At 41.0% G+C, this 25525-nt stretch overlaps 1 protein-coding gene across 20 annotated transcripts in view; it reads left to right on the plus strand.

Annotated features, from left to right (window-relative positions):
- The window catches only part of MAGI1 (membrane associated guanylate kinase, WW and PDZ domain containing 1), a 622562-nt gene that overhangs the window by 482190 nt on the left and 114847 nt on the right, over positions 1–25525 (plus strand). For all 20 annotated transcript variants that reach the window (XM_060308870.2, XM_060308872.1, XM_030867658.2 and 17 more), the window contains 3 exons: positions 93–212; positions 17178–17384; positions 24808–25009. In XM_060308870.2, coding sequence (XP_060164853.1) covers positions 93–212; positions 17178–17384; positions 24808–25009 — 529 coding nt within the window. The remainder of the gene's footprint in view (positions 1–92; positions 213–17177; positions 17385–24807; positions 25010–25525) is intronic.

The raw sequence follows: 25525 nt of genomic DNA on the forward strand, positions 1-25525 counted from the left end.
TACTGAACAGGTTATTTTAATTACACCTGGATGGGGTGCTTCCTGTTTCAGTGGACTGATGATTTCTCGTGCCTTTGTCTTGTCTGCTGCAGGCACAACCCGGTCTCCCAGAGAAGGAGAGGTGCCTGGCGTGGACTATAACTTTCTGACTGTGAAGGAGTTCTTGGACCTCGAGCAGAGCGGGACTCTTCTAGAAGTCGGCACCTATGAAGGTGAGCTGATCTGTATGGCAGCGGTGAGGATACCTCTTTGCTGGGTCCTCCAGAGGATCCAGGGCCATCCAGGCAAAGATTCTGTGGACTAGTGAAGTCTGAACATCTGTAGGAGGCTGCAGTTCATCTTAAGGGGAGTAATAATAATAAAATATATGGAATATGGAGTAAGGCTTTGTGGAGCACCATAAAAATAATTTGGTTTTGTTTTTTTTTTTTTTCACTTGAGGAGTTTTCTCCTTTAATTTATTTTTATTTATTAATTTATTTGTTTATTTGTTTATTTTTTTTTTGCGGTACGCGGGCCTCCCACCGCTGTGGCCCGTCCCGCTGCGGAGCACAGGCTCCGGATGCGCAGGCCCAGCGGCCATGGCTCGTGGGCCCAGCCGCTCCACAGCATGTGGGATCCTCCCAGACCGGGGCACGAACCCATGTCCCCTGCATCGGCAGGCGGACTCTCAACCACTGCGCCACCAGGGGAGCCCCTGATTTATTGATTTAAACATGTGCGTGCATGTGTGTGTGTGTGTGTGTTTAATATGGGCATGTATGGTATAAGAAAGAAGAGGAAGAAGAATCATAGTCAGTCATAAAATATGACCTTATTGGTAGTGCTGTCTTAATCTCAAGGGACTGGAATGTCATTTTTTTACCACCAATTGCTATTTAATGTAGTTTCTGAGTAGATGATTCATTTACATGGTTCATAAAGCAGAACATTTCAGAAGTATTCGATAAGTAAGCTCTTTCCTAGATCTGTCTTCCACCTGCCTCATTTCCATTTCTCCTTTCCCCAGATATTACAACTGCTGTTACTCGTTTCTGATTTCCCTTCTGAAACTGTTTAATGTAAATACAAACACATGTACGAGTGCACACATACTCATATGTGTTTCATATGTGTGTTCCCATTTCTTCCCTGTTTCATACAGAAGGTAGTATACACTACATGCTGACATGTGCGAGTGTACACATACTCATGTGTTTCATACGTGTGTTCCCATTTCTTCCCTGTTTTATACAGAAGGTAGTATACACTACATGCTGTATGGCACTTTGCTCTTTTATATAACAGTATGTCTTACAGGTCTTCGCAGTTCAGTAATAGAGCACTTCTTGTTTTCTTTTTTAAGTGTCTGTGTAATCTCTTCAAATAGATGGACCATAATTGATTTAACGTGGTCCCTTTGGATAAACATTTTTAATATTTCAGAATACAACTGTGTTGGATAACATGGATATAAATCATTTCACACAAGTGAAAATAAATCTGTGGGATGAAATCCTACAAATCAGATTGTAAGCTCAAAGCCAAATGTAGAGGGGAAATTAAACTTATATTTTCTGAAAACAATATTATAGCTTGATTGCTCTGTTGAGTGTTATTATTTGAGACAGAAGGGCATACTATGATACTATTAATAATAAGTAGGTCAAGTTATTATATCGTGTACTTTTTCTAAACTCAAAGTTTGGACTTACTGGACGATGCCAGTGGCATTTTCAAGATGAGACTTAAAAACAAAGGTTGAATACGAAATAGGCTATTGCTTCATTAGGGGTATTATAACTTTGATATGATAATCGCCCCTGTTCCGGGCAGTGGCTAATAGTTAAGCAATGATCATAAATGTTAGGGATGCTGATTCTGGTTTGATATTTTTTGCAGGGGTGCAGGGAAGAGCGTTAGCTTTGTACCTACTGTTTATTTTCAAATTGTGAATATACAGTTAACATTGGTTAGCTATTAATCAAATTCCTATATTGTGAATGCAGGAAGATTTGCTTTGAGTATTGCTGATTATCAATTGTTGTAGTTTCCTTGAAGTGTTGGGATGTGACTGGTGGTTGGTGGGCTGGGAGGGCATCTGAGAATGCCCGAGGCAAGAATGATTTGTTAGGGTCTAGGAGTGAGGGGAAGGAAGGGATGGGGGCCTGAGTGGATGTACCAAGAGCTTCTTCAGTGTGTTGTTTTGTAAATGTGAATCCAGTTAAAAATTCAAGTGGCTAAGAATAGAGCAAGTGTGGATCCTCTTTGGTTTAAGGAAGTGAATTGTCCTGTCTGAAATCAGTTATTATGCCCATCAGGGGAGCTTGTGCCCCTAATATGAAAAATATCCGTTTGCCTTTTTGGAGAGGTTAAGCATGGGAGTGGTTGTGAAAAGCCCAAGAGTATTGGGTTGAAAGAGAAAAAAGTATGTGGTTAGACAACAGCTTGTCTGGGACAAAAAAGAAAATCAACTCATTTTATTGAGGTGGTTATGTTACAAGTGATGCATAGGTGGAGTCACTTTGTTTTCCCATTAATTTGATCACTTTGACGGAGGTAGCTATTATCCCTGACTTTTTACATGGGGATGCTGAGGCCAGGTAGCATTTAGGAACTTTCTCAAGGTTATGCAGCTGCCAGGAAACAAACACAGTGGTTGGACTTTCAGATCCCATGCACTTTTTTGAAAACCTCAGAAGATCCTGGATGTAACTAAAGAGTTGTAAAAATAGCTCATTAGTACTTTCACCCAACTTCCTGGTGGGTAGCAACAGGAAAAAGGTTTTCAGAAAATGTCTAATCATCCTTCCACAAAACCGTCTTTCTGTGAATGTCGCTCAGTTATTTTGGAGTTGAAATTCTCTTTTGCCACATATGAATCCACTCCATTTTTCAGCCATTTGACTGTGTTCTTCAGACATTTGACCTTTTAGCTGTATGATTTCCCTGTCATATGAGACACCTCCTAATTTTTTGGAAGCAACTGGAATATATTGTGTTGACTCTCATAAGCTGAAAGCAAAATGGAATTTTTATGTAATGCTGGATGCTGTCACAAGAATAGGGCAGGATAGATCTTCTCTGTCTTTGCTCCCCCTGGACTAGCCCCTCGATGACGGCTCTGTCTATTGGACAGTAACAAGCATGCAGGCTGGGCTGTGGCCCTGCCAGAGTTTGAGTCTCAGCCCCTCTGTTGTTGAGCTGTGTGCCCTCCAGCAAGTTGCTTAATGCTCCATGTCTTCATTTTCCCTTCGGTAAAATGAGGATAATAATAGTGCTTTCTCCTAGGTAGGATTAAATGAGACAATAATTGGAAAGGGCTGAGAACAGCGTCTGACACATGTAAGCCCTCCATCAGCGTGTTAGCTCTTCTATTTACACACATGACCGGTCTGAAATTGCCACCCTGGTGGATGGATTCCCTCCCCCTTCTCCTAGTCAGTAAACCAGTGGATTTACCAGTAAAATATCTTTATTTACTTCCCAGGTCCTCACTGTCTGTTTCCCCTGCTGACATTTTTTTTCCTCTTGGCCTGTCCTGGTTCCAAAGAGGAAGAGACCACAACACAAATCACTCTTCACAGCAAGACTTTTAAACAGTTTTCAGGAAAAGTCATGAATGTACATGATGGAATTCTTTCTAGAGTAAAGAACTTAAGTATATTTAAGTTTAAATTGATTCTCCTCCTCCTCATAGGAAACCGCTGTTAGAGGGTCTAGTGCAGAGATTCAGAAAACTTAGACAATATACGGCATAAACATGTATACTTGTTTATTTCACTGCATTCTTGTCCATTGTACTTAACACATTTGGACGTGTGTTAAGTACACAGTTCCACCTCATTCTTTATAAATGCTGCAGCATATCCCATTGTATGAATATATGTAGTTTATTTAACTAGTCCCCTGCAGATGGGCATTTGGATGCCCCTCTCCCTACTTTTTTTGGTGTTTTGTAAACAGTGCTGACATGAACATCCCTGTACAAATATCTCACTATACTGTTTTGAGTAGATCTATAGAGCAAGTTCCTGACAGTGCAGTTTTAAAGGCAGCCCTTCTGTGCCCACACAGTTCGTTTCAACATTGTCCCCAGGCACAGGGTGTGATGTCTAGGGCAGAAGACCAAAGCAGCTCTGCCTTTGAAGGTGCTTATGCTCTATAGTTATTTACTTCTGCCAATGTTTGTCCAGTGTACACTATGTGCTGGGTGCTTTTCAGTGCACATTATGTGTACCAACTCACTTAATTACCCAGTAATCCTGTGAGCTGCATACAGTTTATCCCCATTTTACAAAAGAAGAGTATGAGGCCCAGAAATGCCTGTTGTCTTTGCTTAGTTCATGGAGTGAGCCCAAGACAGAGCTGGGAATCAAACCCAGGTTTTTGTGGCTCTAGGGTCTCTATAGACCCTCAGTCTTGGGAGACAAATTAAATTTAAACAATTTCAAGAGACGTGATGAATGTTCTGAGAAGGAAACTACAAGGGTGCCCCAGAAGCATCTAGCAAGGGTGCTACATCGAATCTCGCATCAGAGGCGGTCCCCTGGAGGAGGTGGCCTTTGACCTGAAGCTCGTCAGAGGATCTCATGAGTTCAGTGTGTCAGCACCAGTCACAAAGCCTGGATTCAGAGAGAGCAAAGCAGTGAACCAAGAGAGGGTCGGAATGTTGGTCCTGGAGATGGACGAGCAGGGAACCATTTCCTGATTCCTGTAGAACCAATGCCATCCAGTAGGACTTTCTTCAGTAATGGAACTGTTCAGTATTCTGAGCTGTCCAACATGGCAGCCACTGGCTGCATGTGATTTTTGTGACTGAGAAACTGGATTTTAAGTTTAATAGTGTAAACGAATTTAGCCTTAAATAGTCTTGTGTGTCTGGTGGCTGCTATATTTTCCAGGACAGGTTTTTTTTTTTTTTTTTAAACATCTTTATTGGACTATAATTGCTTTACATTGTTGTGCTGGTTGCTGCTGTATAACAAAGTGAATCAACTCTACGTGTACATATATCCCCATATCCCCTCCCTCTTGCGTCTCCCTCCCACCCTCCCTATCCCACCCCTCTAGATGGTCACAAAGCACTGAGCTGATCTCCCTGTGCGATGAGGCTGCTTCCCACTAGCTATCTGTTTTACATTTGGTAGTGTATATATGTCCATGCCACTCTCTCGCTTCGTCCCAGCTTACCCTTCCCTCTCCCCGTGTCCTCAAGTACATTCTCTGCGTCTTTATTCCTGTCCTGCCCCTAGGTTCTTCAGAAACTTTTTTTTAGATTCCATATATGTGTTAGCATACGGTATTTGTTTTTCTCTTTCTGACTTACTTCACTCTGTATGACAGTCTCTAGGTCCATCCACCTCACTACAAATAACTCAATTTCATTTCTTTTTATGGCTGAGTAATATTTCATTGTATATATGTGCCACATCTTCTTCATCCATTCATTTGTCGATGGGCATCTAGGTTGCTTCCATGTCCTGGCTATTGTAAATAGAGCTGCAATGAACATTGTGGGGCATGACTCTTTTTGAATTATGGTTTTCTCAGGGTATATGCCCAGTAGTGGGATTGCTGGGTCATATGGTAGTTCTATTTTTAGTTTTTCAAGGAACCTCCATACTGTTCTCCATAGTGGCTGTATCAATTTACATTCCCACCAACAGTGCAAGAGGGTTCCCTTTTCTCCACACTCTCCCCAGCATTTATTGTTTGTAGATTTTTTTGATGATGGCCATTCTGACTGGTGTGAGGTGATACCTCATTGTAGTTTTGATTTGCATTTCTCTCATGATTAGTGACATTGAGCATCCTTTCATGTGTTTGTTGGCAATCTGTATATCTTCATTGGAGAAATGTCTTTTTAGGTTTTCTGCCCATTTTTGGATTGGGTTGTTTGTTTTTTTGGTATTGAGCTGCATGAGCTGCTTGTATATTTTGGAGATTAATCCTCTGTCGGTTGCTTTGTTTGCAAATATTTTCTCCCATTCTGAGGGCTGTCTTTTCATCTTGTTTATGGTTTCCTGTGCTATGCAAAAGCTTTTAAGTTTCATTAGGTCCCATTTGTTTATTTTTGTTTTTATTTCCATTTCTCTAGGAGTTGGGTCAAAAAAGATCTTACTGTGATTTATGTCATAGAGTGTTCTGCCTATGTTTTCCTCTAAGAGTTTTATAGTGTCTGGTCTTACATTTAGGTCTTTAATCCATTTTGAGTTTATTTTTGTGTATGGTGTTAGGAAGTGTTCTAATTTCTTTCCTTTATATGTAGCTGTCTAGTTTTCCCAGCACCACTTATTGAAGAGTCTGTCTTTTCTCCATTTTATATTCTTGCTTTCTTTATCAAAGATAAGGTGACCATATGTGTGTGGGTTTATCTCTGGGCTTTCTATCCTGTTTCATGGATCTATATTTCTGTTTTTGTGCCAGTACCATACTTTCTTGATTACTGTAGCTTTGTAGTATAGTCCGAAGTCAGGGAGCCTGATTCCTCCAGCTCCGTTTTTCTTTCTCAAGATTGCTTTGGCTATTTGGGGTCTTTTGTGTTTCCATACAAATTGTAAAATTTTTTGTTCTAGTTCTGTGAAAAATGCCATTGGTAGTTTGATAAGGATTACATTGAATCTGTAGATTACTTTGAGTAGTATAGTCATTTTCACAATGTTGATTCTTCCAATCCAAGAACATGGTATACCTCTCCATCTGTTTGTATCATCTTCAATTTCTTTCATCAGTATCTTATAGTTTTCTGCATACAGGAAACTTTTGTCTCCTTAGGTAGGTTTATTCCTAGGTATTTTATTCTTTTTGTTGCAATGGTAAATGGGAGTGTTTCCTTAATTTCTCTTTCATATTTTTCATCGTTAGTGTATAGGAATGCAAGAGATTTCTGTGCCTTAATTTTGTATCCTGCTGCTTTACCAAAGTCATTGATTAGCTCTAGTAGTTTTCTGGTAGCATCTTTAGGATTCCTTATGTATAGTATCATTTCATCTGAAAACAGTGACAGCTTTACTTCTTCTCTTCCGGTTTGGATTCCTTTTATTTCTTTTTCTTCTCTGATTGCTGTGGCTAAAACTTCCAAAACTATGTTGAATAATAGCGGTGAGAGTGGCCAGTCTTGTCTTGTTCCTGATCTTAGTAGAAATCCTTCAGTTTTTCACCATTGAGAATGATGTTGGCTGTGGGTTTGTAATAATAATATGGCCTTTATTATGTTGAGGTAAGTTCCCCTCTGTCCACTTTCTGAAGAGTTTTTATCATAAATGGGTGTTGAATTTTGTCGAAAGCTTTTCCTGCATCAATTTAGATGATCATATGATTTTTATCCTTCAATTTGTTAATATGGTGTATCACATTGATTGATTTGCATATATTGAAGAATGAAAGCTCCTGCAAGGACGGGTGAGAACCTACTCAAGAATATCCTTCCCTTCTCACTCATCTGACTTCAGAGAGCTGAGCACATCTTTTAAGAGTTAAGCTCCTTTAGGAAAGTGTAATTTTGAATCCTGCCAAAGAGGATGTTACTACAGAGGAGAGGTGATCTTCTTTATGTACATTCCGTGACATATGATAGGGCAGACAACTAGAGTCAACCAATAAAACCTCAAGGTCTGATAACCTTCCAAATATTCTTTCAGGTCCACTATTTGTTAGGGGTTTAGAATTGCTGGATTGTAAAATTTTAAAGCTGGAAAGGCAGTAGAGCTCATCTCTTCAGAAGACAGAACTGAGATCCAGAGAGAGAATGGTCTAAGACGGGGTCCCCAACCCCCTGGCTGCCGACCGGTATGGGTCCGCGGCCTGTTAGGAACCGGGCTGCACAGCAGGAGGTGAGTGGTGGGTGAGCAAGTGAAGCTTCATCTGCCGCTCCCCATCGCTCGCACTACCGCATGAACCATTCCTCCCACCCCCATCCGTGAAAAAATTATCTTCCACGAAACCGGTCCCTGCTGCCAAAAAGGTTGGGGCCCGCTGGTCTAAGACACCAAGGAGAATTGGGGACAAAACCCGGCCAAATGCCCCTCACTCAGGTCATGTCCTAGGCAGGACTGGGATGCCCGTCTTTCCTGAGTCTGCTGCCTGGAAATGGATACTTTTCCTGTAGAGTCTCTTACTAGTTTGTACATTCATTCATTTATTCGTTAAAGATAAAATGCTGAGCAAAACCAGACATGAGCATTGCCCTTATGGGTCTTACAGTCTAGTTCATGAGACACATTATTCAAACAATCTCAGAAATAAATATACATTTGTATGTATGTTACAGGTATCAGGATATTTAAAGGAGACCATATGATGGGGAGATTTGCTGTCTTTGGGGTTGGGAAATGCTTCCCATGGAGAAGCATTATAGTATTGAGATGAGGTCTGGTGGTTGAGCTAGAGTTAGGTTGCTAGATTTAGCAAATAAAAATACAGAATACCAGTTTTGCATTTTATCTGGCAGCCCCACATGGAGTTAGCTTTAGCCTATGTTGGTAGTGGTGGTGATAAGTTGACTGAATCTTGAGATATATGTGTGATTGTGTGTGTGTGGGGTATGCTCTTTTATTAGTATTAGTATCTTAGAAAATACTGTAATTTTTAGAGGAGTTATACATTGTTTTATCAACAGTATGAGATGTTTACGTGGACTTGGGGATTGGTTATCATAAGAAGGAAGTAGAAGATTCAGGTGATGATATTCTTCCTAGGATGACTCCTAGTTGCTGTCTTAGAAAACTGGGTAGCTGCTGGAACCGTTTGCTGAGATAAGAAGCGCTGGAAAAGGCCAGATCTGGTGTGTGTGGTGGGGGGAGTGGGGTCAGGGGCTCCATGATGAAATTTTCCACCCCCATCAGCTATAATGCCTGGTATATGACACGTACCCTCCAACAGAGTAGAGGCCCTTCCTCACTGTGTAAGGAGCCTAACTATTGCCCCTCACAAGTTATAAAAGTTGTGAGTGGAGCTCATAATTGGTCTTGGCTCTGCAATTTGAACCAACTTCTCATTCTGTCGCTGGATGGAATCAACATCAAGGCAAGGCAAAGAAGACAAGACTAAATGTGTCTTTCCTCCTTGGCCCAACTTCCTAATTGTGACAGTGAGCTAACGTATTTGATAAGGCTCTTGATATAAATCAGCGGCACCATCTCCTTTTTGCCTTGCTTTCTTTTTTGTTTTTCCTATCTACATTTGTGCTCAGTAAGACAGGTTTCTGCCTCAGCCAGCCCTTGGGGCTCCTCCGGGAGAGAGTTTACAAGGGATGAACTATTCAGTGGGGTGGTTCCAAACATGCCTGTTTTACAAATGCCTCTGGGTAGAAGAGGCTGATTATACCCTTTGAGCCCTGCAAAGATTGCCCCTCAGCATGGAAGTGCGGTGCCAGTGTGACATTTCCAATTGGAGTTATGGGTTGCATATCTCTGCATGTTAATTACGAAGGGGGGGTGTCAGCCTTCAATAATGGTACTGTTCTGCTTCCTAGAAGGTCTACAAAAATGCAGCTGCCAAGGGTCTGCTTTGAGGGGACACGGAGATAAAGCAGGGGTGAAGAGAGTTCTTGTTTGTCATTGAGGAAGACGAGACCATCTGGAGTCCTGTTCTTTGGCAGGCCTCAGCAGCCGTCTGTTGGGATAAGCTCTGTTGGCAAACTCTACCATGCAGTGTTCTCTGTTGGTAACGAAAGAACCGAAGAAAATCTGTGCGACAATTGTCCGTTCCTCTGCCTGTGAAGACGAGGAGGCAGAGGCCAGGAAAGTTTCACTTAATTTTCTGCTTAGAGATCCCCAGCAATTCCTGGAGTCGAGAGCATAGATGATCAGGACAGATCCATGTTTAAATGCCAGTCATCACTTATGCATTGTGTGAATCTGTTTCTTCATCTGAAAATGGGAATATTGATGTATGTTTTTTTTTTCTGTAGGATTGTTAAAGATTAGAATTAGTGAATGTGTGGGAAGTGACCTGGTAGGTGCACAATAAAGGTAACTTTTTGTTAATGTTGTTCTTTATAAATTTATTTATTTATTTATTTATGGCTGAGTTGGCTTTTTGTTGCTGTGCACAGGCCTTCTCTAGTTGCGGCAAGTGGGGGCTGCTCTTCGTTGCGGTGCGCGGGCTTCTCATTGCAGTGGCTTCTCTTGTTGCGGAGCACGGGCTCTAGGCATGTGGGCTTCAGTAGTTGCGGCGTGTGGGCTCAGCAGTTGTGGTTCACGGTCTCTAGAGTGCAGGCTCAGTAGTTGTGCGCACAGCATGTGGGATCTTCCCGGACCAGGGCTCAAACCCGTGTCGCCTGCATTGGCAGGCGGATTCTTAACACTGCACCACCATGCAAGCCCTAATGTTGTTCTTTAAATACATACTTTGATGGTAATGCCATCTTTTACATAGGAGAGCTGTTATCTGCTCACAGCATCAGGCGCAGTTTGAGATGCTGGGGTTTATTACATGCTACTATTGTGCCAGCATAATGCTGAGTGCTTTATACACATGGTCTGTTGACATCTGTCTCTGTTAGGTGGATACTAGTCTTTATACCATGAGAACTGAGGCTGGAAAGAGAGAGGTCCTTTACCTTAGGTTGACAAAGCTATTAACTTATTTTGCCCTTTTTTGGTCTTAAATTCAAAGGTAAATGGCACTGGCAAGAACAAACCTCTAATTATAGGACATGGGCTTACTGTCCTTCTGTGCATGCACGTCATAGGTTTGTAGGGTGGAGCGGGTCGGAAAAGGAAGAGTAAAAAGAAAGTGGTGGGAGCCCGGCCACCTCAGGAAGTGTGTGTTGGCTAACATGGGGACTATGGGATGGTCAGGTTCGTGTCTCTTAGAAATGATGCAGGGAGTCTCTTGTGCATACTCTCTGTAAGCTTTGTGTTTCTCCCATGGCTAGGCTTGGTCTGATGGTGACCAGAGTGGAAATGATTGTTAAGGTGGAGAGTTTCCCTGAAGGGTGGGGTTTTGAATTTAACTGCCTGGGCGTCCAGGTAGGTGGAGTGAGAGAGTGTATAGGGCAGGTGGAGGCAGTGCTGGTTGGAACTGTGTCAAATGGGGGAGTCCATTATGTGTTGAGCAAGCAACTGGCAAAGTGAAGTGATATGGATCTGAGATCATTCAGATAGAATTGATGGACTGGAGAGAAACTGCTGTGAGTCATGCGATTGAAAACCAGTTCCACATCATAGGTATTGAGGAGCATCCCCAGCTGGGATTTATGTGTGCTGTCTCCGCTTGTTTGGTTACTCATCCTGCAAAGAATCACTGAGTGACACTGTGTGCCTGGGACCATGTTTGGTTTGGGAATGCAGTGGTGCACAAAACACATGTGGCTGCTGCCTCCATGGAGCTTACAGTCTAGACGTAAAGACAGGTACTGATTCATTAAACAGTCTGATAAATTCAACAGAATTCAAAATTTCAGACCTCACCTTGACCTTCTGAAAGAGAATCTCCATTTAATGTAACTATTATTTGCACAAAGTTTAAAAAACCAATGTACATTTGTGAAGAGCATTTGTGAAGATCATGTTTTAGTCCCATTTTCACCTTTCCAGCATAGTGGCTGGCATAACAAGAGGTTCTTGGTAAGGAAATGAATGAGTGAATACTAAATTTGTACAAAGCGAGAGGCTGTATGGATTTGATTCATTCTGGCCTAAAACTCAGGGTTACGGTCCGCCTTCAATATTTTATCAAGCTCTAAAAATTGATTTTCAGTCCCCATTAATTTTTAAATGTGTGTCAGAAAATATTTTCTTTGGCTTCTTCGTGACCAAAGTGTGTGCGTGTTAATTAAGGCCAGCGATGGCTTTCTCTTGTGTCTTCCCTGCCCTCCCCTCCCTCCCTAGCCACCATCCCTGCTGAGTTGTATTGTAGAACCAGTTCTGAAAATAGTAGCCAGGACTCTCACATTGTCACTTGGGAGGGAGCCCGGCTACCTCAGGAGATGTGTGTCGGCTAACATGGGGACTGTGAGATGGTCAGGTCTCTTAGAAACGATGCAGACTGCCAAGTGATAACCCAAATTAATCTTTTATTCATTTATAATTCTTCAAATGATTTTTATTTAGTACCATTAAGCAATTCATATATTCTTCACAGGAAGTCTCCTGTGCATACTCTCTGTAAGGTTTGTGTTTCTCCCATGGTTAGGCTTGGTCTGATGGTGGCCAGAGTGGGAATGACTGATAAAGGTGGAGAATCTCCCAGAAGGGTGGGGTTTTTAATTTAAGTGCCTGGGCATCCGGGTAGGTGGAGTGAGAGAGTATATAGGCCTGGTAGAGGCAGTGCTGGTGGTAACTGTGGCAGATGGGGGAGTGCATGAGCCATCTGGCCCTTGGTTGCATGGAAAGACAACGTGGGATTGTGGCATGACCCCATCAGCCAGAAGTGCAGGGTCCAAAACCAGATTCACCCAAAATCAATTCACTCCAAGACCAGTCTGTGAATTGTAGAGGATTTTTGAGGTTTTCTTCTATCCCTCCGGTGTGCATGCCCCTTAACCTGCCCAGACCTTTGCATTGCAACAGCCTTAGGGCACTCTTCTAGATTGAGGCCAGGTGTTTGTCTGGCAAGGGCTGGGCAGACCAAGGGTAGGAGCCAAAACCTTTGTGCAGAAATCCTTAATTCAGTGAGTGTGTTCCTGGTGAATTTGGTCACACACTTGTCACCAACATTGCCTATAAAAGACAAATCCAAAGAACCAGACTTTACAGTTTGTCAGGCAGCACCTCCCAGTATATCCAGGTTTTAATCAGAAATATTCAGTTTTTAAATGTTGGTCACTGATTCAGATGATTTTTTAAAAAATATCTGCAAAGGAAAGTTGAACCCTCTGCCCTTAGAAAACCACGAGATAGAAGCTTTTCTGTAAAGGTTGTAGGCAATACGGGAAATTAGAAATACTGGAGAAATTTGAATAATTACATGGTCTCATACTTATAATACCTTATAGTTTACAGGATACCTTCAAGAAAGTTACATCATTTGGGCTTCCCTGGTGGCGCAGTGGTTGGGAGTCTGCCTGCCGATGCAGGGGATGCAGGCTCGTGCCCCGGTCCGGGAGGATCCCGCATGCCGCTGAGCGGCTGGGCCCGTGAGCCATGGCCGCTGAGCCTGCGCGTCCGGAGACTGTGCTCTGCGCCGGGAGAGGCCACAACAGTGGGAGGCCCGCGTACCGCAAAAAAAAAAAAAAAGGAAAAGAAAGTTACATCATTTGATTTTCATGATAATCCTGTGATGTTGTTAAAGCTCATGCTACCATTCCCATTGCACAGAGAAAGTGAGACTGAGAGTAAATAACTTGCCCAAGGTTATTTGGTCATTGGCATTGCTTGTTCCTTTACATCAGTAAAGGGATGGTACTCAGTTACCATGTGGCAAGCACTTCAGACACATTGTCTCATTAATCCTTCCAACAAGGTGTAAGGAACCTCATTTTAAACATTAGAAACATACACTATTAACATTAAGTAGCATTTATCAAGCCTCCCTGTAGTGAAGCCTTTTTTGTGTGCTAAAGGTATGAAATGGACTATCTCATTGCATTCTCATAATAGGCACTCTAGGTAGAAACTCGGTATTCTTAAAATTCCCAATTTTACAGAAGAGGATGAAGATTTTTTTAAAAATGGTTAAATGACTTGGCCAGGGTTATATAACCAATTAGCAGTGAAGTTGGCATTTGAATCCCAGGCTGTCCTCTTCCAAGTTCTTTGTCACTGCCATGTGCCCAGCGCTCCCAATGCCTATACATTAGATTAACCCAAATGAAATTGCTGATACTCGACAGTTTTTCTTTTACAACACCAATTATGTACGGTTCAACCTATTAATATGTGCTTTTATCTGTCTCCAATTGATCTTAAAACTAATTTCCAGAAAGAGGAAACAATGATGAATAAGTGGGTTTTTGCGAGGAGTTTGTAATTGCATTGAGAAATCTGCTAATCACTTATTAACTTCAGAAAGACCCTGAACTTGACAACTGAGGAAAATCCACACATATTTGTCAAATTTAACTAGAACGTTTCTTTTTCAAACATTTATTTCTGTCCTAAACTGAGGATGCCTAAGTTTTAACTGATTTTTTTTTTTTTTGCGGTACGCGGGCCTCTCTCTGTTGTGGCCTCTCCCGTTGCGGAGCACAGGCTCCGGACACGCAGGCCCAGCGGCCATGGCTCACGGGCCCAGCTGCTCCGTGGCATGTGGGATCTTCGTGGACCGGAGCACGAACCCGTGTCCCCTGCATCGGCAGGCAGACCCTGAACCACTGCGCCACCAGGGAAGCCCTTAATTGATTTTTAAATGATGGTAGTTTCATGAACATTCCCTTGGCTTAATGGCGCTGAAAATGAGTGATAATGATTGCAAAATTATAATTATAAAATTATGAATAAAGGATCCTATCTTTTAGTCACATCTTTCAGTGTAAGATTCTTATTTGCAGACATTGGTCTTACTTTAACCTCTAAGTCAAAAATGTACATGATGTTTTTGTATAATAGTGATCATAAGGAATTAGAATTAGGTTCGTTAGAGGTTTGTCTCATCTTTTGTCCACGGTGAAGATTACTGTGTAAATAGTTAGCTGTTTTACTTACCTAAACCTCACTAACAGTCTTCAGTTCATGAAAATAGTCAGTGCTGCGGCTGTGTTCCAACTTCATCAAAGGCACGATTCATCCTGTGGTTGTAACCTCTTTAGAAATGCGGGTTGAGTCTTGGTTCATACATTTGTTCATTCTTCCCTGTGCTTTTGTTAGTCTCTAAAAACATACATGGATGCCTTTTCTTCAAGCTAGTTTTGTTCAATCCCTATACCTTTAAGTTGGAAACCTGAAAGAAGTTTTTTGAAGAGGTTGAAATATTACTTTCTGTGAAAGAACTGTAATGATTGAATTGAATACAAGCCACCACAATGCACTTACCAGGTTTCTATTTGGTTTCCTTCAAATTCAAACATGGTGCTCGGTCGTCTACCACTCTTTTTAATATGCATTTTCAGGGTTCCCCTGCTGCAACATGCTGTTTACACCACTCTCAAAGAAAGTGGGTGCATATACTCATAAATTTGATGATTCAAAAAATATTTCAGAGAAATTGTGTTAAGAAAGAAATTTTAATTATAAAGATAAATTTAATGGATATAAATTCTTTATCACCTATGTGTCTCATGCTGAGCAGCATATTACTGTGTCCTTTTCTTTTTGTGCTTGTATGATAAAATGTGTATTTTATACAATTATGTGCTGAGGTTAGACAATGCGTAAGATTCTTGGGAAGCAACTGTGTACAGGATTTGTTATTATTTACAAATTATACCTTACTAAGCATAGAATTACAAACGTTACTTAGGCTTTTTTTTGTTTTTTGGCTGCGGTGGGTCTTTGTTGCGGCGTGTGGGCTCTTCATTGGTGGTGCACGGGCTTCTCTCTAGTTGTGGCACGCAGGCTTAGTTGCACCGAGTCATGTGGGATCTTAGTTCCCTGACCAGGGATCGAACCCACATCCTCTGCTTTGAAAGGCGGATTCTTTACCACTGGACCACCAGGGAAGTCCCTACTTACGATTTTTTTTTTTTTTTTTTTTGCGGTACGCGGACCTCTCACTGTTGTGGCCTCTCCTGTTGCAGAGCACAGGCTCCGGACGCGCAGGCTCAGCAGCCATGGCTCACGGGCCTAGCCGCTCCGCGGCATGCAGGATCCTCCCGGACCAGGGCATGAACCCGTGTCCCCTGCTTCAGGGGCCACCAGAGAAGCCCCCTACTTACGATTCTTTGAAGGACTCAATATGATCTATCTTCCTGGCCTAACTCCTTTGATGTGAGAGGGTGAATGGATCAATGGCATTCTGATGTTGATTTTTTTTTATCATGTAGTCACTGAATATTATTGATTATAAGCTGTATTTTTCAAACTTTGGCCATTCATGACTCACCTTCATGATTTTGTCTATATCTTAACATAGTATCTTTTATTTACTTCAGGTTTTCTTTAAAAGAACTCAATTTTTACCTTAGGTGTTCAAAAGGAAACTCATCGTTACCATTGCTATTATTTACTCAATTAATTTCTTATTAAATTTAGCTGCTTTTTTAAACTTCAGGTTTAACTGCAAGTTTAAAAAAGTCAGTTTTATAAAGTATTGTTTTATCACTTAAGTTTTAGAAGTAAATGTTATATTTTACTAACATCACTTACTAGTTAGATTTTTCTACTGCACATTAAAAATATACACACATTAGGGCTTCCCTGGCGGCGCAGTGGTTGAGAGTCCACCTGCCGATGCAGGGGACACAGGTTTGTGCCCCAGTCCGGGAGGATCCCGCATGCCGCTGAGCGGCTGGGCCCGTGAGCCATGGCCGCTGAGCCTGCGCGTCCGGAGCCTGTGCTGCACAACGGGAGAGGCCACAACAGTGAGAGGCCCGCGTACCGCAAAAAAAAAAAAAAAAAAGAATACACATATTAAAATAAAAATTAAAATGTAAAAACCCATACAGGCACCACTCAGAGTCACTTAGCACACATGACAGTCAGACCTGCGGCAAACTCTGGGGGAAGTGGCTAAAAGTGAAAATGGGCACTTACTAAACGAGTGACCCATGAGGGATGCCACTGTCGACACAAGAGTTTCCTCTTAAAACTGGGTGAGGATTTGTTCCAACCACACATGACCTTGAGAGTCAGGCCTGCCATTCAGTTAAAGAGGCGCCACGTGGTGTTCACTTTCCTTTTTAAAAAAATATTGCCCTGGTTCCCTCTTGAGGAGTCCCCTTATTAATGGAGGGTGACCTCAACTTTGTTGGCCTGTAAGGGTGCCGGCAGTAATGAATTTGTTATTTTGTGTGCCACTCTCTCTAAATTGGATTCTGCATTATGCTGGTGCATATATGTAAGAAGGTGACCGATTGAAATTCAAATGTAATGAGGATGAAGCTCTGCCATTCAGCACAGACGCCTTTATTTTTAGCCCTAGTAGGTTCTTTGCCCCATCACAATGCAGCTTTCCTCCTGGCTTCCGAAATCACCATGTCTAACTGGGTAGGACTGACATGTTTTCTAACCCATTCTAGAAATGAAATACAGTTTGTTCTGGTTTTCTAGTTTAAAAAAAAATTTTTTTAATGGGCTGAGAGATTTGGATTTGCAGTCTTGAGAGAAACAAAGTATTCTTTCTGAAACATGCAAATGTGTCTCTCCATCACCTAGGAAACTATTATGGGACACCCAAACCTCCTAGCCAGCCACTCAGTGGGAAAGTGATCACGACGGATGCCTTGCAAAGCCTTCATTCTGGCTCCAAGCAGTCAACCCCAAAGCGAACCAAGTCCTACAATGATATGCAAAATGCTGGCATAGTCCACGCGGAGAATGAGGAAGAGGATGATGTTCCTGAAATGAACAGTAGCTTTACAGGTAAAGACCAGATGATGTTCTCCCTCGTTGGACTTAGGGAAGGAGGGCTGGGGGAGGCTTTTGTGAAGAGTTACAAGAAGGTTTCTATTCTCAGGAGGAATTTGGAAGGATTTCCAGAATTCAAACTCTGACCACATGGTGCTTGGGGAAGAGATGGTCTTTTCTCTGGTCTGTTTTTCATGCTTCTTGGCAAGAGTATTTTAACTTCACCCAGCTATCTTAAAGGGGCAGGAGGGCAGTGTTTGTGGAAGGAAATCAAGAATAACGAGCATCCTTTCTTTCTGTTCAAAATGATATCCATAAAAATCTGTTTTGTTCATTCATTACTTAGTCTTGACACTGCTCCATCATAATTATGGCTGATTGCTTGTAAAGACAAATAGGAGAATTTGTTTAATAGTTTAATATCACTTGATGCTGTATGGAAGGCTAGCAGCATCCTTTTTTCTCATACCTTTGCAAGTAGAGATACAATGGAAATAAATCATGTGTTAACTTATGCAAATTCTGCTATATTCCCTAAGAGGGAAAAGATGAAAAAGTAATAAATACTATAAGATTCTATACTGCATATGTATTTTATATTATATAGCATATATTACTCATTGCATTATATTTTTATATATACATTCAGGGCTATCTACGCCCAAGCTTCGGTAGGCTGTATTTTATGAGGAGATCTTCAAGGACAAGTCCTCTGAATAAGGATGTACAGGTTAGGAATTGCACGTTCCCTGGAGGCACCGTTCACAGAGGCTGTGATATACATTCCTTGGGTTAGCGCAGTGACCCAGAACTGTTCAGTAATATTTTTGACTCTTTGGGGGTTTGACCTTGTATAGTAACTCACAGTGTCGCAACTGAATAAGACATGAGTTACTCGTCGATAATGTTGTGACTTTGATGACCGCTTGTTTTTTCTGTTTTTCCTATACTTATTTTCTTTGATATTTTAGAGTTACAGTTCTGTATTTTCCTCCTTGTGCTACCAAGTCTACTAGGATATTTAGAAAAAAGTTTGTGTTAGTTGAATGCTTTCTCCTGCCTGTATGGGCCTTTCTGAAGGCTAAAATTTTTCAAGGCAACAATTTAAAAAATTCTTTGATGGCTTATCATTGTAACGGTAACCCAACCCTTCCATAAGAAGCACTAGGGAAAGGAGGAGTCCTGGCTTGCTGTCCTAGCTTTGTTCGTGGTAGCTGTCTTATTATGAACATACTGTCTAACTGCTCTCATCTGTAAAATGACTGGTTAGGATCAGATCACATCTAGGTTCCCCCTTCCAGCTCTAAGAATTCGAGTCCAGGAAAATTTCCATTTTCTCAATTAGAATGGATTAGGCCAGTGGCTGACCTACAGTTGCAATACCTGGAATAAATTTACCCATTGCTACATATTTGTTTATTGAAATCAGTTAATTACATCCACTTCAAAATATTTTATCCGTTTATAGTAGTCCTCGCCGAAATAAAAGCAGATTATGAAAAAAAAAGACAATACTTCCTTGAAGAAAAAATAGCCACTATTTTAATGTCTTGATCTTCCAACAAATAAGAATAGCAAATTATGATATAACCCAAAAATGTAGATGTGGTCACAGAAATAGAAAGACCTTGGGGGTAACATGCATCGAAACAGTTCTGCCAAGCTGACTGGATGGTCCCCAAGAAGCTTGGGTGCCTTTATTTGTCCTCCATTAACTAAGTAGATTTCTCAGTACAAAGCAAGAACAGAGTAGGGATAGTTGAGTGTAGGTCTTGATGCTTTTCCAATTTCTAACCACTGTAAATCTCTGTCTCTAGAAGCCAGGCCTCAGAAAATCTGACCTCATAACATCCCTACTTGAACTCCTGGTGTTGGGGAAAAAAAAAAAAAACCACCTGGGCCTGGGTCATCATTGCTAAAGGCAGTCTGATCATTAGTTTCTGCACAAAAAAAGAAAGCCAAGTGGCGCCTGATGGGATGCATGGAGAGAGACTTGATTCTGAGATATACAAGTGATAGGGTATCTTCAATACAGAAGGGATATTTTGAATAAATGCCTCCTCACTTACCAAACTGCAAGTATGACAGCTGACAACATGTCATACCCTGACTCATATGAATTCTTTCAAATAATTGAGACTACCCAGTCTGTGATATGTGTATCAAGCTAGCTGTGTCAAAGCATCTTGCGCTCTGAACCTCTTTAAGTAGCAATCCACCAGCTGCTTCGAGCACAGAGTGGCAGTACCATAATGAAGTCTTGACTTCTGGTTGAGCCATTTGTGATAGAGGCATGAGTGTCAGATTCAAATGTACAAACACTATGGAGCTATTTAAAATGATATTTACCAGGATATTTTTAATAACAGGCTCTTGGTACGATCTCAGCTGACTTCTGCTTGGTTCTTTTGAAGGGGGCACAAAATGTCTAAATAACATGCCTAAATAACATTAGCACTATCTGCTGATAAAAGAGCAGGGAGTTTAAGGCCAGGAGCATCCTGGGGAGGTCGCTTCTTCCTTCCTTCCTTCCTTCCTTCCTTCCTTCCTTCCTTCCTTTCTGCAACCAAAGATGGAGGCAGGAGCTGAGTAATGAGAAGTCATCCCAGATTCTCACCGTAGAACTTGACTGTTGAACACAAGGCAGTAGGACAGTCTCCTACAAGTTATGCCCAAATTACAGACCTAAAGGAGGCCCTGGAGAGAGAACACTGTTAATTTGTGCTTCATGAAGGTAGACTTACACTGTTGGGCAAAGCACACAGTTATTTATACAAATAAATTAAAACATTTGTGAAAGTATTTTGTTCATTATAGACAACTTGAAAAATATATAACAAACCACTGCAACTAAAAAGTTGCTGATCCATCCATTAACCACCTCTAAGAGACACCAAAAATGTTATTTAGTTGTGTTCTTAAGCTTGTTTTCCCAACAGCCTCCCTGTTGTTGAACATTAGACTGCTGATGCTGCTTTTTCATTAGCAGTTAATGGTAAGATATTGCTTTGGAATGTCAAGAGATAATGATATTACCAAAAGAGCTAATGGTTCCCCAGTGCTCTGTGGCAGGCACTTTGCTAAGCTCTCATGCATATACTAGGGAGGTCTAATTGCTTGTCCAGTATCGCAAAGCCAGTGAGGGTGAAAGCTGTCATTTCAGCCCAAAAAGTCTGACTCCAGAATCTGCGTGGCTCATCCACTGTGTCATTTGTGTTTTAAATCAAGTTTATTAGCCCTTTGTAGCCTCAAAGGTTTTGACTGGTTATGTACACAGTGAGGGAGGCACATAAATCTGAATGCATGTGTAATTTCAAATAAGCTCCAGAATGTATATTTGACATGAGCTTATGTTGTCAAAGTCACCTTCAAATGCTCCCAAGTGTGTCAGTGTATGTAAATGCTGGGAAGCTTCTGACTTACCATGAATGAACATGTTTTACATGTTTATTTACGGTTATGAATCATTTTCACAGGTATCCTATAAACCTCCTGGAGATCTTGATAGGCTGCCTAAGTATTATCTTCCCCATTTTGCAGATGAGAACACTGAGGAATAGTGTGTGTTAATAAGCTCACTAGACAATGCAAGAATCCAGCCTCCTGTTTGCTTACCCACTCTGTGTTCCAGTAATTCATTCTACCTGTCCTCTTTGGATGCATTGGCAATCTTTAGTAAGAGAGTGATAGCAGTGCTCTTAAATGTTTGGTAAATTAAATGAAAGCGTTTTTGAAGTCAGAGCATGTGTAAAGTCAAAGCCATGATTAGGACTGTGAAATTTTGGAATCTGCTCTATGTGTGCCCCAGTCTCTCATTTTTGGACTTCTGATTTTCTTTCAGAGAATGAGATTGTTTTAAGGTTCTCCCGAACTAGAAGGAAGAAACAGAAAACCAAACATATCAAGTTGTATACATTAAATATCTGTCACCTTTTTTTAACAATTAACCAGATGGGAGGAATTCTTTGACAATGTACATGTGTATCAAATCATCACAATGTGAATTTTAAATATCTTACAGCTTTGTCAATTATACCTCAGTAAAGCTGAAAAATTAATATCTATAGCTTTTTGTATGTCAATCATATGTAAATAAAGCTTTTTTTCTTTAAGAAGACACTGAAAACATATAAAATAAAATATATTTGGATAATTTAAAATAAGGTCTAGTTGCTGGAGGGATTTCTTATTTCTGTAGTAAATTAAAATTACATATATATTTTTTCAGTGAGCTAATATTCCCTTCGTGTAGTCGAGGTTTTGAAGTACCGGCAGGACTTTTTCCTCCCCCCTTCTTTCCCTCCCCTTCCATGAATTGTGTACCTTCAGGATTAAAGCAAGTTGTTTCTCTTTTCATATGTAGTGGCCCACCTGTGGCCACCACCCTTTTCCTGTTACATCCAGTTTCTATTAAAATAGGTTAATTAAAATGTTTCAGTAAAATTATTGGAATGTCTACTATTGTCCCAGCACTTCTCTGACTCTTAAATATCATATTAATAGATGATCACTGACCTCGACCCTTGGTGTTTCCAGTAGCACATCCAAGTCCTGAGCTCTGTTGAGCACTCACTGAGCTCCAGGCACTTTTGCAGGCGTTTTTCATGTAGTTCCCTTTTTGTGGTATGTGTGTTATGCCCATTTTACAGATGAGGAAACAAATGCTCAGAAAGGTAAAGTCTCTTCTAACGTCACATAGTTAGAAATAGGCACACTATGATTTGTTCTGTGGTTTGCTGTCAAATCCATCCTTTTTCTGCCTATTTGTAATGAATTGGCAGCCTGAGGGCCAGCTCTGACCTGCAAACAAAATTTAATAATAACAACTTTAATGAATAAGATGATGTTTACTGTACTGAGTGCTTTACATAAACTATTCCTCTCCACAACCTTATGAGGTAAGTACTGTTATTATCCCCACTTTACAGATAAGGAAACTAAGGCACATAGAGGTTGAGTGTGTTTCCCAAGTTAGTCAAGAGTAAAGCCAGGATTCAAACTCAAGCATTCTGGCTTCAGAGTCAGTGCTTATAATCACTATCTTTCATTTTCTTGCTTGTGCTACACCGCTTTATTTTTAAAAGGAATTAGGATTGGAAAATTAGAAGGTTTTGCATAAAAATATAGATTTCCACCTTCTCTTGAAAAAATCAGAAATCCGGAAACCCTGAGTACACTTTTCCCCAGGATGCTAATTGTCTGGCGCTGAGTTCTCTGCTCCTTTCAGAAAGGATACACCCTCTCCAGTGTTCTAGACATACATCATTTGTGTCTCCGACCTGGCATCAGTGGTCATAGGAATTTGTACCCCGAGGCTGCACCGTACCCTGTCACATTGCCAGCTGAGCAAAACCCCTCCTAGAAGCTAAAGGTTCTAGTGATTTTTTGTTGTTGAGCAATTTTTGTATCTCTGTCTTCAAAGTGTAATGCTTGTATTTGAATCTCCATCACCTGGGTGCTCTCAAAATACACGTTTTTGAACCTAATTCCAAATCTGTTGTCTGAAGTAGGGAGCCATGTCTGCATTTTAGCAATCTCTCCAGGGACTTCACTGGTAGCACAGTGGTTGACTCCACACGCCCAATGCAGGGGGCCTGGGTTCGTCCCTGGTTAGGGAATTAGATCCCACACGCATGCTGCAACTAGGAGTTCACATGCCACAACTAAGGAGCCCACATGCTGCAACTAAGGAGCCCACATGCTGCAGCTAAGGAGCTGGCGAGCAGCAACTAAGGAGCCCCCATGCCACATCTAAGACCTGGTGCAACCAAATAAATAAATAAATATTAAACAAAACAAAACAAACAAACAAAAATCTCTCCAGGTGATTCTTATATACACTTAAGCTTAAGAAGGGTACCTTCCAATGATGTACCAGAAATGAATACATTTTCCCTCCTAGAGAATTAAGGGTGAATCTCTTAATTCTTGCCATGTTTTGAATTTTTGCTATTGATTAGTAATTTCAAATTTTTTCTTCCATAGTGGCCTAATTTCCTCTTTTTCCTTCAAACTTAATAGTTGTTGTATTAACCTGCACTCATCAGTGCAAATTGTAAAATCAACTCAAATCGGTTTCAGCAGGAAAGGGAATTTAGGAGATCAAGCAATTGAAGAGGCCAGGAGTACATGAAATCAGAGAGGCTTCATCAGGGGTATTAGGCGACTTTCTCTGTATTTTATCTCTGCTTTCCTCTACATGAGTTTAATTTTCAGACAAGTCTTGCCAAGCTTTACAACATGGGAATCTATCAGCTTAATAACTTCAGCATCAAGAGGCTACCTCTTGCTTGATAGTTCCAGCAGGCACTTCCATGCCTACACTAGTTTGCCTTGGACCATGTGCTTGATCCAGTCATAAAGGCAAGAGTGATATGGGTGTGACTTGGGCCCACTGCATGAACTTGGAGTGGGTATAGTCAGTCCCCACCTGGACCACATGGACCTTGAATGGAGGAGATGATTTCCGAATGGAGATCTGAGCGGTTGTACCAGAAGACGAGGGGATAGATGCAAGGCAGGGAAAGGCCACTTGGCCTCGTCAACGGTGGTGGATTTTGGGTGGAGGTGGTTATTTAATAGGCTTGACATGTCCTCCATCCAACTTTTGGATTACCTTTATTCTCATGTGTGTTGTTGGGAGCTATTGATCGGGGGAAGATTTGAAAACAGCCTTTTATTATTCCTCAGTCTGCTTTGAGTAAATCAGAAATGTCTGCAGGAGAATTACTGTGGGAGATAGAAAATGACTACATCCCCAGATTAATATGTTTTAAAGCCCCATGGAGATTGAGAATGTCAACAATGCCGTTTGTGGAGACTTCGATGACATCACCTCCTGATGTTTCTAGTTAATAAGAAGGCAAGGAGACTCAGGTACTTAGAGCCTTCAGGACTCAAGTCAAAGCAGTCCACCAACACAATACTGTTCTGGAGGTAACTGTCCTGGTTTTCACAGTAACATTCTCCTCACTTTTCCCAAGGAGGCTAGAATCTGACTCAGTGGTAGAGCTGTCTTTATATTCTAAACTTTTTGGAATTGATTTTTTTCTTGCCTCCAAAAGTCCTCTTCAGTCATGAAACCAAATGATACCTACGGGATGAGAGTGCAGCTCAGTCTGTGACCTGATGGCCTTCTTAGTTTAAGGGACTTGAGGGTTTGAGTCATGAATGTGTTTCTTCTTTGATATTTCCAAGATTGTGAGCAATTCATTATTTGAGCATGTTTTTCCCTTCTTTCTTTTTCAGTAAAATCAAGTTGATTCATCATTTTGATGTTTTCTATTAAAAGAACTTTCATCTAAATAAAACAGTATAGTCGATGTCCAGCAATTAGGAAAGGATGAAGGCTTTTAAGAATATAGATGCCCACAGTAGTGAACACCTCAGTTTGGGGTATGATTGACGATGGTTTTTTTCTCTCCCCATGATTAAACAGCCGATTCTGGTGACCAAGAAGAGCACAGTCTTCAAGAAGCAACGCTCCCGCCTGTCAATAGTAGCATCATCGCCGCTCCCATCACGGACCCTTCTCAGAAGTTCCCTCAATACCTACCTCTTTCTGCAGAGGATAATTTAGGTCCTCTACCTGAAAACTGGGAGATGGCCTATACCGAAAACGGAGAAGTCTATTTTATAGAGTAAAGTACCATTATTTCTACCTGAATCTCTCTCTCTTTTTCCATTTCCCTTCTTTCTCTTTCTCTAGCAGCTACTGATGTAAATTTATTGTAAAAGGACTGATCGTGTGCTGATGGTCTTCTCTCCTACGATTTAACAAGCCTTGTACAAAAAAAGCAATTAGCATAACATCCTAATCATTGAAACTGAAGAGCTGGAGGAAGCATAAGATTAATAATTTCCCTAAAGAGTTAGACAACTAAACTATGGTGTATATATAAATTATGGTATTATATATGAAGAATATATCTAGCTGCTTAGAATATATAAATCCTTTGCTTATTTTTTCTTAATTGGGTTGTAGTTTCCTTTTTTTTCTTTTTTGAGTTTTAAGAGTTCTTCATATATTCTGGATACAATTCCTTTATTATATGTGTGATTTGCAAACATTTTGTATAAGTCTGGCTTTTCTTTCCATTGTCTTAACTGTGTCTTTTGAAGAGCCAGAAGTTCTTAATTTTTATGAAGTCTAATTT

This window comes from Globicephala melas, chromosome 11 (genome assembly GCF_963455315.2).
Source record: "Globicephala melas chromosome 11, mGloMel1.2, whole genome shotgun sequence".
Classification (NCBI taxonomy): domain Eukaryota; kingdom Metazoa; phylum Chordata; class Mammalia; order Artiodactyla; family Delphinidae; genus Globicephala; species Globicephala melas.